At 42.0% G+C, this 23,704-nt stretch overlaps 1 protein-coding gene across 1 annotated transcript in view; it reads right to left on the bottom strand.

Annotated features, from left to right (window-relative positions):
• SHB (SH2 domain containing adaptor protein B) overlaps positions 1-23,704 on the bottom strand; it is a 137,181-nt gene that overhangs the window by 35,844 nt on the left and 77,633 nt on the right. Inside the window, exons 4-5 of the mRNA XM_069962113.1 lie at positions 19,326-19,497; positions 18,612-18,731 (exon numbers count right to left, since the gene is read on the bottom strand). Of these exons, the coding sequence (XP_069818214.1) occupies positions 18,612-18,731; positions 19,326-19,497 (292 nt within the window). The remainder of the gene's footprint in view (positions 1-18,611; positions 18,732-19,325; positions 19,498-23,704) is intronic.

Raw genomic sequence — 23,704 nt, 5'->3', positions numbered from 1 at the left:
GTTGCCAGAGGTAGCCTTACTGCCGTTAGGTACTGAGAAGATCCTCAGACCCCTTGTGAGACCATATGCTGGTGTGGTTGGCCCTGGGGTCCTCCTAATGCAGGTAGGGCCGTATGAACAGTTGCTGCTGCCCTAGGCACTAAACCTGAAGACGCCCCCATCTTCACTCACCAATTGGCATCATGATTTTCTAGTTTCTTAACATTATATTGATATCTGATCAGTCTTAGGTTGCATTCCCACATTTACTGTAAATGACCACATGTAGCTGAAACCAGAAGTATGGCCAATAATCCTGGTAACAGCACATGACTACTGGGGAAGAAATGCGAGCGTGGTTTCTGCAACATGCATTTCTCTACATGTAGAAACATTGTCTAAATCACGTTTTTCAACTGCTTTAGGGTAGCTTCACACGGGCGGGCTCGCAGCGAGATTCTCGCTGCGAGCCCGGCAGGTCCTGTCAGTTTCCATAAACTACATACTTGCTGCGGACCGCAGCGAGTATGTAATTGTACCGCGCTTAACCCCTTCTACTCCCGCCGGCTCCCCCGCTGTAAGCACCATACATTACCTGTCCTTGCTGCACGGGTCCGGCGTCCTGCTCTCCCGCCCGGCCAATCAGTGGCTGCGGCTGGGCAACACACTAATTGGCCGGACGGGAGAGCAGGACGCCGGACCCGAGCAGCAAGGACAGGTAATGTATGCTGCTTACAGCGGGGGAGCCGGGCGGGAGTAGAAGGGGTTAAGCGCGGTACAATTACATACTCGCTGCGGTCCGCAGCAAGTATGTAGTTTATGGGAACTGCCAGGACCTGCCGGGCTCGCAGCGAGAATCTCGCTGCGAGCCCGCCCGTGTGAAGCTACCCTAAAACACAAATTACCACATTGAATCAATGATTAGAGCAGTCTGCATATTGTCTTAAGAAATTTTTACTACAGGATTGGCAGATAAGTAGGTAATACCTCCGCCACACCAGACCTGAACATTACCGCCACACTGTGACTGGATAACGCCGCCATACCAGACCTGACCAACAACACCCCGAAAAGACACCAGATTTACTGGCATGTCTAAACAGGAGGTGGTAGACTAAAAGAATAAAAACAAAAAAAGTTATTTTCTTCCCCCTGCTCCCTGGAGCTGCCCCTCTGCAAGGTACTGTGCTAGGCACCGGACCACAGGTAAATATGGCCCTGGATGCAGGACAGTGCTAGACCTCATGTGGCTGGAGTGTCAGCAGTTCCTGCAAGATGAAGGCATTGAAGCAATGGACTGACCTGCCCGTTTTCCAGACCCGAATCCGATTGAGCACATCTGGGACATCATGTTGCACCACAGACTGTCCAGGAGTTGCTAGATGCTTTAGTCCAGGCCTGGGAGGAGATCCCTCAGGAGACCAACCGCCACCTCATCAGGAGCATGGCCAGGCATTGTAGTGAGGTCATACAGGCATGTGGAGGCCACACACAATACTGAGCCTCATTTTGACTTGTTTTGAGGACATTACATCAAAGCTGGATCAGCCTGAAGTGTGTTTTTCCACTTTAATTTTGTGTGTGACTCAAAATTCAGGCCCCCATTAATTAATAAATTTGATTTCCGTTGATGATTTTGTGTGATTGTATTGTCAGCACATTCAACTTTGTAAAGAACAAAGTATTTAATGAGAATATTTCATTCATGCAGATCTAGGATGTGTTGAGTGTTCCCTTTATTTTCTTGAGCAGTGTTTACACCATACACAAAGAAAAACTGCTAACAATGCCATATACCTGTGATATAGGAGGTCAGACATAGGCCTGGATTTAATCAGCTCTCTGTTAGTGTCTGTGCTCCTGAAAAATTGCAGCCCCAAAGACTGCAACTGTGCCCCACCTCAATCACTAATTGGCTCAGTGGGCATTTCTGAGTGGGGCTGTGACATCGTAGGATCAGGAGCCTGGCGGGGGACCATGAGCGGTCACATTTCACATGGCTATCTTGGAAAGTCAAGGAGGCTGCTACGCCTAGTTGTATAGGCCTGGGGCTAGTACTACCCAACCTGGCACTCTCTGACCTTGTTGGGCAGAAGGCGGTCATACATAGATGTATATACGCGAGTACGCGTATTCTTTCACTTGAAGTGCTACTCGTCACACTAATCCCGGCAGAATACACTACTACCTTGGACAAGGCTCCCAAGATGATCCCTGTACCTTCTCTAAGACAAATTTCACCTCTACTTCTATTCTTTATTCCTCTGGTTAATGCCTCACGCACTGCTGTCAAGTTCTGAATTTTTTTTCACTGTATTGCACTAAAGTTTTTCAGTAAAAGTCACCTTTGTTTAAGTTTTAAAGACTCTGTACTATTTTTGTTACTGCACCTGCACCCTTACAACTGTTCTACCTTTACAAGTGCCAGCGCCCGTGTATCTGAGGGTGGGTTATAACCACTCCTGGCCACCGTGACAAGTGAACCAGCTAAAAAAAAAACCATAAAAACCCCAACAAATGCCCACCTGCCGCATAACATTCTCACCAACCGGGCCACGGCACTTGCATTGCCTATGGAAAGGAGAAGGCATTGGGGAGCTGGACACAATACACATTTTGCAAAAGTCAGGGGGAAATCATACAAAAGATGCCGAAGACAATATTAGTAGTGATAACTCTTCATTAGTACCATATTGTCTGGCGTATAAGATGACTTTTTAACCCTGGAAAACCTGCTCTAAGGTCAGGGTCGTCTTATACGCCGGAGGTGCAGGCTGTGCGGCGCCGAAGACCTAATGAGAACTCCGGTGTGAGGGAGGACAAGCGGGGGCTTATTATTACAGCACATGTAAATCCCTGTAGCAGAACAGGACGGAGGAACCCTCCGCACCCTGCACCTCCACGCTGCCAGCCATGCACACTGCCACTGCTTCTCAATGCCACCAGAAGGATGGCTGCAACCAGAACTCTACACACTCCGCTCCTCTCTGCACACTCGTCTTCACTACACCTGACTACAGCCCCGCTAGCGGCCACCCTACCGGTGGCATTGAGAAGCAGTAGAGCAGTGGCTGTGTGCGTGGCTGGCAGCGCAGCAGTGAGGGGCGCCAGGAAGATTACTCTGTCCTGTACTGCTGAATGGATTAACATGTGCTGTCATATTACCCCCTGGCTCGTCCCCCCTCACCATATGAAAGCACCCATTTTTATTTGGGTTGCTTTGGAAGAGGGGTAGTTTTATAGACTAGTATATCAAAAACTCTTTACTTTAACTGAAAAAGTTGGAGGTCATCTTATACGCCGAAAAAAAACAGTAAGTTATACATCTGGGGGGTGATTCTTTTAGTTGAAATTTTCTTTCTAATACAAGAATACCCCTTTAAACCAACACAATCTGTCATTTATTGGACAGCTGCTTCGGTAAGAAATGCTAACTGCTTGCAGAAACTTCTCCATCCATTCACTGCATATGGCTACATCTCTACTTTACAAAACGCCACAAAGGCAAACTAAACAATTTGGAAGAAATTACACACCCTCATTTTAGCATCAGCTGGAAATGAAAAATCAGTGAATTCCACTGAGTTTACAGAAATGTTTTAAAACACTGAATTCCTGTGTCTCACATCAAGCCGAGGAGTTAATTCCTGTATATACAGCTTTTGTTAATCTATGGAAGCCAACCACAACAGGTTTCCAGTAGAAAACATTGCTCGCATTCACTAAAAAAATTTCTGAAGAAATATGATGCTTTCATTTTATATCAACTCTAAGTGCATGTAAGGTAAGCCTAGGTAAACACACCAGATAGAGTGGGGCACAACACTTTTAGCTCTGGTGGTGGTAGTAGTAGCATTGAAACCACCAAAACTACTTTGGGCCCCAAGACTGAGCACAGCGAAGTAACAATCTGTGGTGGCAACTAAAAGTGAACAAGGTCTCTCACAGCTACAGGTGAAGGTCCCAGCTTGGCACTGCCATCTTTTTACAGATAATACTTCATAATATGAAATGTTATTTGCAAGTAATTTGTCTGCATAGTTTTGGATGGAAATTTATACAAGAAAGGAGGAAACACACGAACTTCATGTAGCAGATTTACACGTACCGTTTAGATTCAGGACCAAAAGAATGGTCAAGTATTCTACATGGCGTAGAAGGGAAAGGACTAGTGTTGAGCTGATCTGTCAAAAGTGCTTGCTCACTGTGCTTGCTGACAAGTGGTTGAAAATAAGTGGAGTTTAAAAAAGGAGTTGTTGGTGATTCTGTGGGTTTGGAGTGACTGATATATTGTTGTTTTTGTGCAATTGTGTGGTGTGCATTGCTGCAGTGCATAGATAGCTAGTGCCATAGTTGCTTAGTTAAACAGGTCCAAACTGTTTTTTTTTTCTCTGGTCTGCTCTGCACCTGGGGGTGGGGTTAATTGATCTCAGGTGCTTAAATCAAGGCTCAGCACTCACTGTGTGTGCTTGCTCACTGTGCTTGCTGACAAGTGGTTGAAAATAAGTGGAGTTGAAAGAAGGAGTTACAAGTTCTGGTAAGTACTAAATCTCTTTCTTTTTCACTGTTTTTGTTGCACTGAGGATGATGGCTAGCGAGATGGAAGGTTTCATTCAGTGCGCAGTCTGCCGCATGTACGCACAACTGGAGCAGGTGTTCCAGGGTGAGTACCGCTGTGACAGATGTGAGCATGTTGCCCATCTAGAAGCTCGAGTTAGAGATCTGGAGAAGCATATTGCAACACTGAGGGAACTTGGCCACCTTGAGAGGGAACTTCGGCTCACTGAGCAGGAAGTTAGTGGGTTAGAGATGGAGGGTGGTGATGTAGATCAGGAGGCCCAAGTAAGTAGCTGGGTTAATGTAGTTAGAGGGACCAGTAAGGGATCCAAGAAAAGGAAGGCCACTTCTCCTACTATATGCCCAAGCAAAATTGCCAAGTTAGGTGATGATGCAAGGGCATCCGTGTCAGAAATGGCAGCTCTAGTGGAACCTGTTCTCCCTAACAGCCGGGGAACAGTCCAACTAGTAGTGGGCGGGATGGTATTGTAGGTAGGCCTAGACAGCTAGTGGTTGTAGGGGATTCTATAATCAGGAAGACGGATAGACTAATTTGTCGCCAAGACCGCCTCAACCGAATGGTTTGCCGTCTCCCTGGTGCCAGGGTTCGGCATGTGGTGGAAAGGGTGGATAAATTACTTGGGGGGGGCTGGGGATGACCCAGCTGTCGTGGTCCATGTGGGAACCAATGACAGGATACAAGGTAGGTGGAGGTCTATTAAAAATAATTTTAGAGAACTAGGTGCTAAGTTGAAGGGAAGGACCTCCAAGGTGGTATTCTCTGGAATACTGCCTGTGCCATGCGCATCGCAGGAAAGACAGCGGGAGCTTAGGGAGTTAAATGCATGGCTCAAGTCATGGTGTAGAGGAGAAGGGTTTGGGTTTTTAGAGCACTGGGCTGACTTTTCATTGGGGTACAATCTGTTTTCCGCAGATAATTTGCACCTTAATGGAAGGGGGTCCGCTGTGCTGGGGGCGAGAATCCTAGAAGGGGTGGAGGGGTTTTTAAACTAGGGATGTGGAGGGAGGACAATGTAGTATGTAATGTAGTGGCAGATAGGTTAGAGAGGGGACAGAACAATGAGGAGGGAGGAGAAGGGTCCTGTGGGGGGAGGATAAGAGCAGTGCATAGGGAGATCCATATGTTGCGGATGAACAGTGAGAATGATTGTAGCCACAGCACAGTAATAAATCCCATTTCTTATAATGAAGCGGTTAAACTCGATGGTAATATAAAGTGTATGGTTACTAATTCCAGAAGTCTAGCCAGCAAGATGGGGGAGCTAGAGGCCTTGGTTCTGGAGGAGTCCATTGATGTGGTTGGTGTGACTGAGACATGGCTGGACTCCTCACATGACTGGGCTGTCAATATTCAGGGATTTACGTTGTTCAGAAGGGACCGGGTGGGCAGAAGGGGAGGAGGAGTATGTCTGTATGTTATTAATGATATTAAAGTGAGTGTAAAAGATGCAATAGTGGGCGATGACTGTGATGATGTGGAAGCATTGTGGGTAGAACTACAGAAGGAGGTAAAGAGTGAAAAAATTATTCTTGGTGTAATCAATAGACCGCCAACATTACTGAGGAGGTAGATGGCCAGTTGAATAGACAAATAGAGCGGGCTGCCCGGGAGGGGACAGTAGTGGTAATGGGGGACCTCAACTACCCAGATATAGATTGGGGTCACGGTTCAGCTAAAACCACAAAGGGGAGGGAATTTCTTAACCTCCTGCAGGATAATTTTCTGGGCCAGTTTGTGGAGGAGCCAACTAGAAGTGATGCCTTGTTGGATCTGGTTATTTCTAACAACGCTGAGCTGGTTGGGGATGTCACTGTCCATGAACACCTGGGTAATAGTGGCCACAATATAGTGACTTTTAGCTTAAAGTGTAGAAAAGAAAAACATGTTGGGAGGGCAAAAACTCTTAATTTTAAAAGGGCCAATTTTCCTGGGTTAAGGGCAGAACTTCAGGGCATAGACTGGGAGCGGCTGCTGTCACATACGGATACAGCTAATAAATGGGAAATCTTCAAATCCACATTAAATAACTGTACTGCCAAATATACTCCTATGGGTAACAAATATAAACGGTTAAAATCCAATCCCACATGGCTTACAACCGAGGTTAGAAGGGCTATAAATGAGAAAAAAGGGGCATTCAAAAAATATAAATTAGAGGGGTCAGCTGTAGCATTTAAACATTACAAAGAAGTCAACAAAACCTGTAAAAATGTAATAAAAGCAGCAAAAATTCACAATGAAAGGCAGGTAGCTATAGAAAGCAAAAGAAACCCCAAAAAATTCTTCAAATATATTAATGCAAAAAAACCAAGGTCAGAGCATGTAGGACCCCTAAATAATGGCGACGGGAATTAATAACTGGGGATCAGGAGAAAGCTGAGTTACTTAATGGGTTCTTCAGTTCTGTATATACAAAAGAGGATGGAGCTGTGGTGGGTGGGGCCAGTACTGAGGTGGGTGGGGCCAGTGCTGCTAACACATGTAATGTACTGAACTGGTTTACTATAGATATGGTCCAAGATAAATTAAACAAACTCAATGTAACCAAAGCTCCAGGGCCTGATGGATTGCACCCCAGAGTTCTTAGGGAACTCAGTTCTGTAATTTCACTACCCTTGTATGAAATATTCCGTGATTCTTTGCTTACTGGTATTGTGCCGAGGGACTGGCGTAAGGCAAATGTAATGCCGATCTTCAAAAAGGGCTCTCGAACTTCCCCAGGTAACTATAGACCCGTAAGCTTAACGTCCATTGTGGGGAAACTATTTGAGGGGCTTATAAGGGACTACATCCAGGAATATGTAGTGGCTAATAGTATTATAAGTGATAACCAGCATGGTTTTACTAAGGACAGAAGCTGTCAAACCAACCTAATATGTTTCTATGAAGAGGTAAGTAGAAGCCTGGATGGCGGCGCGGCTGTGGATATAGTGTACCTGGATTTTGCAAAAGCGTTTGACACAGTTCCTCATGGACGTCTGATGGGTAAGTTAAAGTCTATTGGTTTGGAAAATTTAATGTGTAACTGGATTGAAAACTGGCTTAATAATCGTACCCAGAGAGTGGTGGTCAATGATTCCTACTCCGAATGGTCCCCGGTAATAAGTGGTGTACCCCAAGGGTCAGTACTGGGCCCTCTTCTGTTTAACTTGTTTATTAATGATATTGAGAATGGAATTAACAGCAATGTTTCTATCTTTGCAGATGACACCAAGCTTTGTAGTACAGTACAGTCTATGGAGGATGTGCAGATGTTACAGGATGACTTAGACACACTGAGTGTTTGGGCATCCACTTGGCAAATGAGGTTCAATGTGGATAAATGTAAAAAGTTATGCACCTTGGTACTAATAACCCACATGCATCATATGTCCTGGGGGGAGTTATTCTGGGAGAGTCACTGATGGAGAAGGATCTGGGTGTACTTGTAGATAATAGACTACAGAACAGCACACAATGTCAGTCAGCTGCTTCTAAGGCCAGCAGGATATTGTCATGCATTAAAACAGGCATGGACTCTCGGGACAGGGATATAATATTACCGCTTTATAAAGCTTTGGTGCGGCCTCATCTAGAGTATGCCGTCCAGTTTTGGAACCCGATTCATAAAAAGGATGTTCTAGAGCTGGAGAGGGTACAAAGACGGGCAACTAAACTAATAAGGGGAATGGAGCATCTTAGTTATGAGGAGAGATTAAAAGAATTACATTTGTTTAGTCTGGAGAAGAGACGTTTAAGGGGAGATATGATTAACTTATTTAAATATATAAATGGCCCCTACAAGAGATATGGGGAAAAGATGTTCCAGGTAAAACCCCCTCAAAGGACAAGAGGGCACTGCCTCCGCCTGGAGAAAAAAAGGTTCAATCTCCGGAGGCGACAAGCCTTCTTTACCATGAGAACTGTGAATCTGGGAACAGTCTACCACAGGATCTGGTCACAGCAAAAACAGTAGAGGGCTTCAAAACAGGGCTAGACAGGTTCTTAGACCAAAATAATATAAATGCATATGTATAGAACCTATCACCCCTCCCCCTTCCCTGTATCCATCCCCTCCTTGGTTGAACTTGATGGACATGTGTCTTTTTTCAACCGTATTAACTATGTAACTATGTAAAAGTGTTTGAGTTGGCAACTGAAAGACTCGCCATTTGATTACCGGTGGCTGCAGAGATTGCATGCCGCCCTAAGGCTCCCAGGAAAAAATGCATACAACCTACCAGGGCTGTGGAGTAGGAATCGTAGTCAGAGTCGAAGCTAGTTTTGTCTGGAGTCGGGAAAAATGTAACGACTCCAGCTTTAAAAAAATCTTAAAACAATTTAGAATTGAGTTTTGATATGAATTTTATAAGATTTGCTCAACAATATATATTATGAGCACATTCTAATAGGACACTGGCCCTACTACATAAGGGTGGTAGGGGAAAAGCTGTCAGTCACTATTTGGCAGTTTGTTTCTGAGCTGGAAGAGTCCATTGGGTGGGGAGAGATCTGAGCTGGTCTCTTCCTGGATGAGGAGGAGAAGACATAAGTAGTGTAGGAGTAACCTCTGTCCTCAATGTGGTGTTTTTCTTCAGTGTTCTATGGCTGCAGCAGGCTATGTGTGAATGCTATGGCTGCAGCAGGCTGTGTGTGTGTGCTATGGCTGCAGCAGGCTGTGTATGTGTGTGTATGTACTATGGCTGCAGCAGGCTGTGTGTATGTGTGCTATGGCTGCAGCAGACTACGTGTGTGTATGTACTATGGCTGCAGCAGGCTGTGTGTTTATGCTATGGCTACAGCAGGCTGTGTGTATGTGTGTGCTATGGCGTGCCCTCACACCCACAGTGACCCCTCCATATCACTATGGCTGACCCCTCTATATCACTATGTGTGACCCCCTCTATATTACAGGTATTTGGCATTGTTAGAAGTGTTTGTGTGTATGGTGAACATTTTGTTAGAAATTTAAAGACCCCCTGCTCCATCTAGTCTAGTTGTGAGGAGTTTAGGACATGGAGGCTGGAAACTGGCTGCATCCACTGCACACACAGGGGAAGCTGCTTTATATATTTCCTTATTCCCTCAGAAATTGCCCCAAGATCATGTAGGACATTAGAGAGAAGCTGCTGAGCCAGTGCGATAACTCCCCTGGTATATGACTGGCCATTTAAGAAGGAGCAGGAGTCGGAGTCTGTTCTGATAAAATTCAGGAGTCTGAGTCGGATCTGCGGCTTACCGACTCCACAGCCCTGCAACCTACGGTCATATCCATGTTTTCCTGGCAGCCCAAGGGCAGCATGCAATCTCTGCAACCACCGGTAATCAAAGGCAGAGTCTTTCAGTTGCCGACTCGAACACTTTTGACAGATCAGCTCAACACTAGTGTTGAGCGGATATGTCAAAATGCTATCTGAACCCGAATGTTCAGTGTTCAGTTCCCAGTGGCTAAAAAAGTTAGATGCAGCCATAAGGAGTGCTGAAAAACATGTTTTCCTGGCAGCCTTAGGGCAGCATCAAACTTCGGCAGCCACTGAGAATCAAATATCAGGTTTGGAGAACATTGCTGATCCACAACATTTTGACAGGTTTGTTCAACACTAGAAGGGACCTTTGTCATAAACTGTGCGGTTAGAGAGATTTACTTTTTTGTAGTGCTACTCCAGTTTTCTACTCATTGCTAAACTCCAGGTACAGATGTAGACAACAGGTAGAGGCCATATGTAATAAAAGATATGTATGAAATCTATGCAAGCACCAGCAATGGAGAGCTTATCTACCATGGTCAAGATCCCTGGCTTCCATTTCCACTAGTGTTTACAAAGGTTCCCAATGTCTACTAATCTGACTGTCATGGTGCATTTGTTTACTCGAAAATTTGCAACTTTTGGTTCCCAGTTCACCTTCGAAGTAAAAAATGTGTGTGGAAGTATGAGATCCTATATTTATGGCTTTTCTTATAGGCAAGTTTCACTTACTATATGCAATTTTTTATACAAATCTTTCTGCAAATCAACACAAGCTCTGAGAAGACTCACAGGTTTTCAGTGACAGTGTGGTCTTGCGCAAATCTATCATGTTGCATGCAACCATTTGTAAATTATGTGCATGCAACCATACGGCTTGCAGTACATACACTGCAAGTAACAAAATTTACCTCTTATGGTGCGTTTACACAGAGAGATTTATCTGACAGATCTTTGAAGTCAGGAACAGACTATAAACAGAGAACAGGTCATAAAGACTGAAATTTCTCCTCTTTTTTTAAATCAATTCCTAGCTTTGGCTTCCAAAATCTGTCAGATTAATCTGTCTGTGTAAACGCTCCATTAGACAGACATACCCCAAATGTTAAGGATATGGTTCACCTGAAGACTGTTTAAAGTGTAGAGCAACTATTTTATTTGACTTAAAATGTGCCCAAGAATTTGGACCAGAATTTAGCAAAATTTGTGACGCACCCAAAACCATACCTGCATTTTGTATGCAACATAGTAAATGTGAGGGAAGTCATAGAAGATCTGGGCTACTGTGTGCAGGGAGTGAACCAAGGTTTTGACAGTGGGTGGAAAGCAGTCTATTGCTGTTAATGATCTACAGACCCTGGTAATTGAAACCAGTTTTAAGAGGCCATGCATCTCCCTAAAATCTATAAACTTCTAGGAGTATGCCTGACATATTAATGTTACTCCCCAAATGGCTTATAAAATTAAAATGATTAAAGCAATAAACTGCTGTAGGCAATGGTTTGCTGTAAAATACCGACCTCATTTGACAGCATAAATCGTTCAATAATGTTTGGAGAAAAACAAATGACCTACAGGTCCCTTGGTATGTTTTATTTCTGTGCACTGATGTAATCTCCAATGGAAAATCATAGTATGGCAGAAGAGGTAGGCAAAACATTAAGCAATAAAAAGGTACTTAGCTGCTTTTATGAAGCTCACAAATATTAGTGAAAGTATGCAAGCGGTATACAATAAAAATAAAGAGCATTTTCTACCATAAAGTGGTTTATGGTTTATTAAGGGGTTTTCCCAATCAAAAAGCATAGAAAACCTATCACAGACCATAGAAACCCTATCAAAGAACAAAGGTATCCTATCATTTTCTGAACAGTAAGGGTATGTTCAAACTATAGAATAGGTAAGGAATTTTGAGCCGAGTCCGCACTGCACATTCCGCTTGAAATTCTGCCTGTCCCATTGATTCTAGAGAGCGAATCATCATCATCATTCTAGAGAGCGAGTTCATCTAAACAAAACAAAGCACTTCATTTGATCAGCGCTCTGCCCATCATGCCACCGGCCTTTCAGCGCTGCCCCGCCCCCCGCCGCTCCACCCCGGGTGCTGGGGAACAGCTTGATCCAATCCTGGGAAACTGGAAGAAGTTTCCCAAGATTGGATCCAGTTTTTCCAGGCAACCTAAGAGGAGCGGCAAGAAGCAAGGCAGCTCTGAAAGGCCGGCAGCTTGATGAGCGAAACACTGATCAAACAAAGCGCTTTGTTTTGTTGAGCGATTCACTCATTTCTAATTGATTCAATGGGATTTCTTAAGCGCAATCCATCCAATCAATGGGTTAGGCAGACTTTTAATCTACAGTGCAGATTCTGCTTGAACTTCCTTGTCTAATACATAATGTGAACATACTCTAAGCGTCCTCCAGCAGTGGTCATGGTCATGAACACTACTACTACTACTACTACTAGGTTATGAACAGTACTAATGCATGCCTCTTAATAAATCCAGTGAATCTGACGTGTAAATTTTCAACATGACTTACACCTGTTTGTAAATAAAGTGCAAAAAGAGACCTGTCCACTCCACACCGTGCTGCATCCCACTGCCCACCTATTAGGCAAGTATTGAATACACTGGCAATCCAGTTGTTGGACAGCTATAACTTTTTCAACTCTAGTATCCATTCTGTCTAAAATGAAACAAAACCCAAAACTTCCTCGAAATCTCAACACCACGTCTAAAAGAACTTTCTGGAACATGGAATAAAATGGTATAACTTAAAAGGTCAACAGGTAAAATAATGTTGAAAATAAAATGGATAAGCAAATACCTGGAAGCCACAGATGGTAAATAATGTGTGCCTGGGGTCTAAAAAGCTCTTTAAATCCACCAAGATCTTTGAGGTCAGGGCAATTTCCATCATGAATCTCTTGTAAGGAACATTACTTGTAATAATATAGCATTCCTTAAATAATTCAACTAAAGTAATGTGCTGACTGGAAGTTTATTCAGAGAAGGAGTCTGTTCTCTTAAAAGTCATTATACTTGCATAGGCAAGAACAAATTAGGTTTCATGGAAATGGTATACATTTCTCTATCTGATTATTTTTCCCTGCAGTATAAATCAACACATCTCTGAAAACGTACCCTTCTATATAATGTGATAATAATGGAATTATTGTTAACATAGGTAACATTTTAAGTGCAAAAACCAAACTCCAGTAAGTTAGTCCTCTAGAACTTCCAAATTATGTATATTATTCTAAAAGCCGTGCTCCGGATTTTAAAGTGCACTACTACCAGCATTAATTTCTCTTTTAAAACATAGGTGCTCTTGGTTAAATATTTCTTTGGGTGACAGCTAATGTATTTCTATAGCCAGATCTATGTGCAGTCCGTAAAAACGTACAGACATCAACTCTGGCTTCAAAATTATTGTATACAGTACTATTACATAATTAATGTATTATTCAAAGCACATCACATACTGTATGCTCCACACAAACATAGTGAAGTTTCCTCCTGGTACTCCGTGTCTCTCTTATACACCAAATACCTACTGATCATTTGGAATTTAGACTGTAAACTCCAATTTAGAAAAGGACTGATTTGAGTGAAAGCTCTATACAGCGCTGTGGAATATGTTGCCACTATACAAATAAATGCCTTTTAAAACTATTATATTTACTTTCATAGAGTTTAAGAATGTAAAATTCTTATCATATAAATACGTTCTGTACAATACTTCATCCATCATTCAGTGTAAATGGACTTTTAGGGGAGACACTGATCCATAAAGTGATACCAAAATCACACCGTATCATGCTAGAACAATGGAATACATAAAGTGGAAAAAAAAACTACAAGTGCTTTTTTTTTATTTATTTTTTTGTTTCAGTTATTTAAGTCTTTGAGGTCATGTAAAGATCTGGACTTACAAAACATGAATTCTTTTTTTTTGTAAGAAATCTGTTAGGTGCAACTAGAATAAATGGCTTTCTGCAGAAATCTACACAGCTCCTCTTGCAGCAGAGGGGTTAAACCATCTTCTCGGATAATTTCCTAGCCTATCACTATACATCGAGATGTCCCCATTACAACCTGAATTGGCTTGTTTTATTGCACTCTGCTAGTCACATTTTCAGTCCAATCCGCACTAATTATGAGCAGGATGATTTACTCTCATGACTTCTGGAAATAGCAAACTCAATATGTGGCTGGAGATACCTCCAACAACCACGCTTATTTGTACTAAGGGTAATTCAGTAAACAGAAGAAACAGTATAGGAATAATGCTTTCCTATATACCCAACAATGAATACATTTACACTTTCTTTGGGAATCTGCGGCATTACCTAAGGAATTACTTTGTCCATTATTTCAGTCTTGTATTTTATTTTTTTTAGCTAAAGGATTGTGTAATTTTTTACTTTGAACAATAGTGCAAAGCAAACATGCTAACAAACTTTTTGATTTTAGACTACGAAGATAGCCCACAATGCCTTTAGATAATGTCGACCACAAAAGTTCAAGTAAGTTCAAACACCTATTGAAACTCTATTTTAGAAGCAGAAACAGGGGTGATTTTGTGCATTACTGATCATAAGTAGTGCAATGTCAGTTTTCAGTGTAGATCAGTTTCAAAAGAAGGGGGCCGCCTTCGGCTCGTTGAGAGCCACGCAGCACATTTTGTGTCCTTAAGAACATGCCCTAAGTAAAGTTTACTCCAAGTAACCTTTATATGTCAGGTAAGCACATCTCTATACAGGCCTGGTAAAAGGACAAGACTGAAATATAAGACACTACAGTCTAGCAATAATGTTTATTCCTCTTGTGTCTGGGATTACAAACACAGTGCCCAGAGATAGATGCTGCCAACCACCTCAAACTAATTGTTAGATACAACCTGAAATAGCAAATGGCATAGCATTGAGGGAATTTGTTTTCTTTTGTGACATTGTTGCCTGGATTTCCGGTAAAGCTCTGAGGTTTAAAAAAACAAGACTCAAAGAGGGAGATTTATAAAGCCTGCATCTTGGGCGAATACCAGGGAGAAGGCGCAGATTTGTCCTTTCTCCCTGATGTACCCTCCCTGCTTTATCCCCCACTTGCCTGATGGGCGGACAGGGGGGCTTGGCTAGGCGGGGAGGAGGCGTGGCCTTCTCCTGGGCCAAATTTACTATGATTTACCCCCTGCTCGCAGGCGTAAAACATTGCCAAAATCTACACCTGCTAGTAGCAGATGTAGATTTCTATGCCCACGGTATGTCAGGCGCAGGTCAGGCATACGCCAGTCTTTATAAAATTTCACTTAATGTGCTACTGCAGATACATAAACTGTTTAAGTTAGTGTGGTAAAGATTGTTCTAAGCAAAGAAAAAGAAATAACTTTAAATTAGCACTAAGGGTGCCTTCAAACGAACACTGGAACCGCAACAGATTTCGATGCAAAGTCGCAGCGTGAAATCCGCTGTGAATCCGGTGTGTGGGAAGGCACCCTAAAGGGGTATTTCCATGATCAAGATTTATCCCCTCTTCTGTTATTTATTGGATCAGCGAGGTGCTGACCATTGGGATTCCCAACATACTTAAGAATGGAGTGCTGCTGTGCATTCACAAGGACTCCACAAATAAAACTTCAGGCATGTCACTATGACATATCACTTTTAAAACTTTAGGTATCCATTAACATTAAAACTTTATTTAAATAGGTCATCTTGTGACAACACATTCCCTTTAACACAGTGTTCACGGTGTCCAAGTTTATACAAGATTATTTGCTTGACAGATTGATGCAGATTTTTTTTTTTTACAGATTATATAAAAAGAAAAACACCTAATATATATTTTGCATATGCACACTTGTAAATGACAATATAATTTATTCTGACTACTCTCTGGCAAACCTAGGTACTTGCTAATGGGAATGACATTTGTAAACTCACTTTAAACATCCAATATAGAGGTTACATTACTCTGGAATACTTTACAAGTCTAAAAATCTGAACTTAAGGCTCTAAAGCTGTCCATAGGGATATTTTACAGAAAAGTGTTTTTTTTTTTTTGTTAAGGGCAATTCAAGGGATTTTTCCATATAAATTAAGAGGTGGCACAGCAGAGTTGAACTACAACACATAAGGGAGCAATGCAATTAACCTGGGCCTCAGCTGTACTCCAGGTCTCAGCTTTACTTCCAATGAGTTACTAGAAGTGCTGTAGGATCTTAGGACTTTCCTAATTAAAATATTTTAGAAGGTGACCTATAAAGGCTGGCACACATTATCCAGACAGCCAGTGATGTCACCACTGCTAGGAATACACCTGCAAATCACCATGGCCTGGAGAACCTATGTTCATTCTCACATAGGACACTTGCTGGGCCACAGAAAACCAAATGTCCTCCCTACTGTGCAACGGCAAAATACAAGCAGAGTTGACATTATTTCACCTACTGGTGCATGCCAGTAAGCATACACGGACGCAGCTGATAGCGTGCCAAAGCCATGCAGACACAGCAGGGTGCAACTAAACAATTCAGTGGTGCAAGTCGGCACGAGTAATAATGTGCTTCTTTGCTCTAACCTGCTGTATTGATTTTCTTAAAAGAGATTTCAAACTAGTCTAAAAAAAACGTGCAGAAATTTATCTTATTCCTCCAAGTAAACCAGAATAAATGGAGTGAAAATCCACTTACCTATTTATTTGGTCATGTAAGGTCAAAATACAGACTTGAAATTTGAGCAGAATTCATGTGTGAAATCTGTGCAGATTTTGATGTGGATTTAGGCTAGTGCGTTTTTGCAGTCTATTTAACATGTCAGTTTTATGAAAAGGAAAAAAAACAACATACAAAAATAGATGCAATTGTGTGCCATCCATTTGGATGCATTTTCCACTGACTTACAATATAAAGAAAAAAAAAAAAGGACCTAAGCAGATCCATTTTTTTTTAACAAGCACAAAAACATGGTTGACACCTGTACACACACACTCTGATGTACTTACACTCTGATGTAACCTGTGTTATTATTTCGAATTGATTGACTTGAACAAGAGTCCTAATAAAGTCCTTCTCAATTTTAGGAAATATGTAAGAGCTGCATGTTTATTTGTTTGTTTATTTGTTTATCTGTTTATGTGTTTATATGGTTACCCATATATGTTTCTATTGTGTTTGTATCTCGGTCCACTGTGACCATGCTGTTCATTTTGAGTACTTTGTGTTGTACTCTCTTCATAAAAATCTTTAATAACTATAAGTAAAAAAAAAAACCCAAAAAACATGGTTGACAACAGTTTTCTCTACGTTACAAGTAGCCATTTAAAAACAGATTTTTTAATCGCACTGCAAAAACGCAGAGTGAGCCCAGCCAAACATATACATTTAAAGCTCCTATTATTTTGATGAGACAAATGTGGATTTTTCATCATAAATGTGGAAATCAGTGCAGATTTAGCATCCATGCCACAAAAAGGGCAAAGAAAGGCGGAAGGCGTCACAATGGTTCCATATTATGGAGCAGTTTGCTGCTGTATCTGATGTGAGGTAACACACCTGAATTTGTTTTTCATCTCAAATGTGCAGTAAAAATTCATAGATATGCACCATAAAACAGAGCAGTACAACAACTGATCCATAATAAGATCATAAGCAGACGCGCTGGGGCCTCCCGCTGAGGGTAGTAGTAGGTGGAAGTACTGGGTAGGACCCGGGTAGCCAGTTGCCAGATGATGGGTCAACGTATTGGCACGAGGGGAGCTGACTTACCCATGGGAACCTGACCATGCGGGGCCCGGGCAATTCCTTGTAGTCCCTAGTCAAGACAACAATAACTAGACCAATGCCAGGGTTCAGAAACAACGGTAGTTGTGCATTTATTGTAATGGTGGTAACCAATAGCAACAGTCTCTCTGGATGCAACCAGGATTAAGGCAGACTTGGATATAACTGAGGAATGGGTGATGCTGCAATACACTGTGATGGTAGCGTTACTTTGAGCAAGGAGAAACTGAATGATGGGAGTAGTAGTGCAGGAGATATGATACTGGGCGGAATAAGCTGACTGAAATACTTGCTGTTGATGAGAATAGTGACTGAAGAACGACACACAGATCTTGCTGAATATGAGAATCTTGAGAATGAGGACACCAGGTCCCAACTGGACTGGAACACTTCTGGACAGCACTGGGACTGATACCGTGGAGTTGCGGCCTTGTACCACAGTAGCAGTAGAGAAACACACCCTTCCCCCTTGAAGGTAGAGGGAAGAACCCTGAGGAGCAGCAGAACACACGTCCTTCTCCCCTGAAGGTGGAGAGAGGACTGAGGTGGACAGGAAGTGACATAGCATCCCCAGCCAAAGCTCGACGGCTATTGGGGTTACCATGGAAGCCGGGGAAGTCACGTGACACCAAGCCTATTGCATAATCACACCATTGAACCATAGGTATATGAATATACATGAGAAGTACCATACTTGAACACTGGGGGCGACATAATACCAACAGTTTGCAGTGGCCATTATAGTTTTCAGAACAGGAATAACTAGTAAACATACAAATAAGAACAAATCCTGACACCAATATACACTTTTGAGAGAACTTAGAGAAAACCTCTGTTCTGGGCCACTGCACAGAGACCCTTAATGCAGATGCCTTCTGTAAATAACCTCTGAATAAAAGGAGTCTAAGGGCTCTGCAGCTATGCTTTAGATAAAACTCCCAACAATATTCGCTTTTCTCTCATATTTGTAAATTTTTGGAATTTGAGTGGGTGTGTTTTTATATTTGCAGGTAAGATATCATTTAAGAGATGCAATAGAAATGACTTACTTCAGTGACAGTGAATAGTCATGCTTGCTTGTCTGACTGTTCCTTACAAGGTAACTGCATTCTTTGCACAACCTCAGTAGGTTCTCAGCATCTGTCCGGCTGATGGCTCCATGGTACCAACTAAAAACACATAACCCGTGTTAAACTTCCCATAATAGAATTCACACACAAAAAAAAAAAAAAAGTGTGACTGTAGGGGTCCTGATCAATTTCCATTACTGCTGGAGGTATACTGCTAACCTCTGTGCAGTTGGATCCCCAATCTTCTCAGAGTCTTACTAGCATAGCATTGACCAGAGTGTGCAATCTAATGATTGCTGGTAATAGTCCCCGAGAGGGACTTAAGTCTCAAAAAAAAATTTTTTAAATGTTGATATTAAAAAGTGAAAAAAAAAAAAATGTCCCATCCACAGAGATTTGATACTAATAAAAACTATCATGGCGCAAAAAATGACATCCCATAAAGCCCTATAGGTGAAAATAAAGAACTTGAGTCACAAAAGAGTGATTTATGTCATATTTTGCAAAAAAAAAAAAAAAAAAAAGTTTTATGGTTTAAAAAAAAAAAAAAAAAAAGATGTAGAAGGAAAATATAGTGCTGTAGATTTTAGAAGGTGGGGAGAGAAACAAATGTATAAATGAAAACTGGTGTGACTATTCCATTTTGGGCTGGGTCCTTAAGGGGTTAAAAGTAATAATAAAATAAAAACTCACATTTGTTTTTCTAGTGCAACATTTGGGTCCACTCTCTCTCCCAGGATACCGCAGAGTTCGGGGCTGCCATGTTTTATAGGCTTGAAGCCACCACCAGGGGCTCGGAGCTGTCTGCGCCTGTCACTTGAAGGAGAAGGTGATGACTGTCTTTTTTCTCCGCCATTAAACTGGGCTGCAAAAGATTCAAAGAATTACTTTAACCATTACATCTAAAAAGGTACTGGTAAAAGGTAAAAGCTTTGGATGTCCAAGCAAGATGGGAATTGCAGTTTTACAACAGCTGGAGGGCAGTACGTTTGATACATAGTTTGCCTACAACTACACATGTATCACATGTATGGTAAAAATTATTGGGCAAACCTTGTTTCCTGCCATAGAGATTATAACTGAAATGCTTTGGTACAAGAGGGAAACAGTATTTCCCATTTACTAACAATGAACATCATATCAGTGCTTAACATCTTCACAATGTCTAAAGCCTGAAAATGGCTTCATGCCATAGCTCAAAAGTTCAGGGTAAACAAAGCTCTTGGGTAATCATGCGTCTCTGAACTTTTACTGCATGCAAGACATTTATTTTGCTACAAAGTCTAACAAACAAACAAATCACTTACAGTTTTGACAAGTATTTTAAGTGTGTACAGAGCACAAGGTCTACAATGTATCTAACTATGCAATCCTGTTTCTGTAAAATATTGGTGATTAATAAACATTGCAAACACAACAATGGGAACATCTGTAGAATGTAACACTGATGACTATACATGAAAATTACAATACATTCTAATTTTACCACTCCAAGAAATCATTTACTGTACAAACGACCAGATACAAAAATGTGCAGAAAAGTGACTTCTGCCTTTTATCTCTTATAATACCATCTGCAGTTTGGCTGGCATCACATAGTCACAGGGTTTGCCATGCTCATATGAACAAGATTTGTCACACGCAGGCTTGTTAGGCCACCCGCAGTCATACAGTGGCAGGGGGACATAATTTACATCTGTCTGCCTTACATTGTCCACATAGGAACAGCCACCCACGAAACCTCCTTTTTTCTTCATAGAATAGTGAAAAGAAACCAAAGGAGCAGAAAATACAGGATTTTAGGCTACTTAATATTGGCACCAGTACAGCTCATACTCTAAAATGTGTCTTCTTTAAATATTACATAATTTAGATGGTTAAAATAAGGCATGGGAGAAACATCTGGAGCATGAGAATTTAAACAGTTGCCATACTAAAAAAGGACAGTAAATTGTTAATTGGTTATTACTAGTACACATGTGAAAGACATGATTCCATTTGACATCTGTTCAAAGGGAAACTGTCAGCACCTGGGCCCTACCTGAGGTGCTGACAGTGTACTGTAGCTGACAGTCTCCTAGTCAGCATGGTACTTTTAGGTAATTGCACAATGTGCATAACCCACTCCACGGACAATCTCAGGTCTCCGCGTTTTTGCAAACCTCACCACTGCTGCTTCCTCCTCCCTCTTCTTTATGAATAATGCTGCCCGGCCTCCTGCTCACTCAGCTGTCAGTCAGTGTCTGACCTGGGTGTTCCATTCCTTTTTGCTACTAGATAGCTAATACCTGTGCAGGACTGCTGCTCTCTACTGAAACTGCAATAGTGGCAAACAATGGTCTAAGGGTCTTTTATTATCCTATGTCGTTTCATGGCTTATATTATAAGATAATAAAATGCAAGATGATCTCCTAAACTGGGTTTAAAATGTATTGGTTCCTTCCATTAGGTGCGCTGTATTTTATAATTCACTTCACGTATTTGTGTTTACTTTACTCCAGATTTGCTATATCTGGCAGAAAGCTTCTTTCTGTAAAAATGTGTATATAATTACATATGTAGACTAAGTAATGAGCGATGGCCTCCTGGGAGAGGTATGGGTATATTACTCACTGCTAGCTTTGTACAGTGATTATACAACTATTAAGAAAACTGGGATATTAAGAACGAATACATTTACTCGTAATGCTCTTTATGTTCAAGAGTAAGTATCTAAAACACTGAAACCTGTTGGGAGAATATATACTTTACGCAGCATTTCTTTAGGAAGCTAATCGTAGTTGTCATAAAAAGGAAGCAAAAAAAAATTTTTTTTGTAAGAAGCCCCGTTAATTATTTTATTTCTAAGAGCTACAACTGCTAGAGAGCACTCATAATCTGTCAACATTTCCACCTTCTGCTTTTATAATTAGAACATGGCCCCAAGCCCCAAAACCTGGACATACGTGAACTACGTAAGCATTCTTAGAATGTGGTACATATGGTTTAATATTTTTTCCCAAGGCAGTTTACTATAAAATTGATCATTTTTATATCTAAGTATTTTCACAGTTTTGCATCAGCATTGTTATATAGTTACTGAATTCTGTTTGTTTGTCACCCACATTTTGTAGACAAATCCACTGAAATTAGTCTACAAAAAATTTCACAATCTTGCTATTTGACCAATTTATACTTACATATTAGAATATTAACAAAAACATTTTTTCAGTAATTCAATCCAAAAAGTGACCTCATATTTTCTATAGAGTCATTACATACAGAGTGAACTTTTCCTCGAGTTTATTTCTGTTAAAGTTGATGATTATGGATTACAGCCAAGAAAACCCCAAAAGTCAATATTTCAGAAAATTTTAATAATTAACCCAAAACACCTGCAGTGGCTTCCTAAGTGTTATAAAAGGTCCCTTAGGGTGGTATTACACAGGCCGAGCAGGGCCCGATAATACCTGAAAACGAGCAGCGATCTGCTAGATCGTTGCTCGTTTACTGAGCCTATTACACGGCCCGATAATCGTTTGACAAGAGCTGCAAGGACATAGTTACCGATGTCCTTGCAGTCCTTGCTAAACTGGCATACATTACCCATCCACGTTCCAGGGCTGCTCCTGCTGTCTGCTTCTCCCGGGTTCCCGCGCGCTCTCTAGCTTCACAGCGGCCTGTCATTTGGTAGGCCGCTCAGCCAATCACAGGCCGGGACCGCCGCGGCCTGTGATTGGCTGAGCGGCCTATCAGCTGACAGGCCGCTGTGAAGCTAGAGCGCGCGGGACCCCGGGAGAAGTGGACGGCAGGAGCAGCCCTGGAACGTGGATGGGTAATGTATATCGTTAGTCGCTGGCCACGCACCGCTATTACACGCAGCGGTGCGCGGTCGGCGCCCGACAAAAATAGGGTCTAACCTATATCAACGATCAGCCGATGATCGTTGTCATCGGCTGATCGTTGCATTTATTACACGGAGCGATAATCGGCAGATTTGGCCTAATTCGGCCGATTATCGTTCCGTGTAATAGTACCCTTAGGGCCCTATTACACCAACAGATCTGACGACAGATTATCTGCCAGAGATTTGAAGCCAAACCCAGGAATAGACTATAAACCGAGAACAGGTCATAAAAGGAAAGACTGGATTTCTCCTCTTTTAAAATCCACTCCTGGGTTTGGCTTCAAATCTTTGGCAGATAATCTGTCGTCAGATCTGTTGGTGTAATAAGGCCTTTAGTCTGGTTCAGTATGCAATATAATCATGGGGAAGACTGCTGACTTGACAGATGTCCAGAAGTCATTCACACACTCCACAAGGAGGGTAAGCCACAAAAGTTCATTGCTAAAGAAGCTGGCTGTTCTCAGAGTGCTGTATCAAAGCATATTAATGGAAAGTTGAGTGGAAGGAAAAAGTGTGGTAGAAAAAAGGTGCACAAGCAACCAGGAGAACCGCAGTCTTAACACAAAGAGTGGACTGCTGCTGGAGTCAGTGCTTCAAAAGCCACCACATACAGACATCTGCAGGACATGTGTTGCATTCCATGTGTCAAGCCACTCCTGACTAATAAACAACGCCAGAAGCGTCTTATCTGGGCCAAGGAAAAGAAGAACTGGACTGTGAATCAGTGGTCCAAGGTGCTGTTTTCAGATTAAAGTAAATTTTGCATTTTATTTGGAAATCAAGGTTCCAGAGTCTGGAGGAAGAGGGGAGAGGCACACTATCCAAGCTGCTTGAGGTCTAGTGTGAAGTTTCCACAATCAGTGATGGTTTGGGGAGCCATATCATCTGCTGGTTTAGGTTCACTGTGTTTCATCAACACCAAGTCAACGCTGTCGTCTACCAGGAGATTTTAGAGCACTTCATGCTTCCCTGTGCTAAAAAGATTTTATGAGATGGATTTTTTTTTTTTATCTTACAGCAGGATCTGGCACCTGTCAACACTGCCAAAAGTGCCAATACCTGGTTTACTAACCACAACATCACTGTGCTTGATTGGCCAGCAAACTCGCCAGACCTTAACTCCATAGATTAATCACAAACAAGGTTCTCGGCACTACTCACAACCGCTAGCGGATTCCATCCTCCA

Source organism: Dendropsophus ebraccatus, chromosome 3 (genome assembly GCF_027789765.1).
Source record: "Dendropsophus ebraccatus isolate aDenEbr1 chromosome 3, aDenEbr1.pat, whole genome shotgun sequence".
Lineage (NCBI taxonomy): Eukaryota > Metazoa > Chordata > Amphibia > Anura > Hylidae > Dendropsophus > Dendropsophus ebraccatus.
Note: the sequence above shows the minus strand (reverse complement) of the source record. Positions and strands in the feature narration are given on the sequence as shown.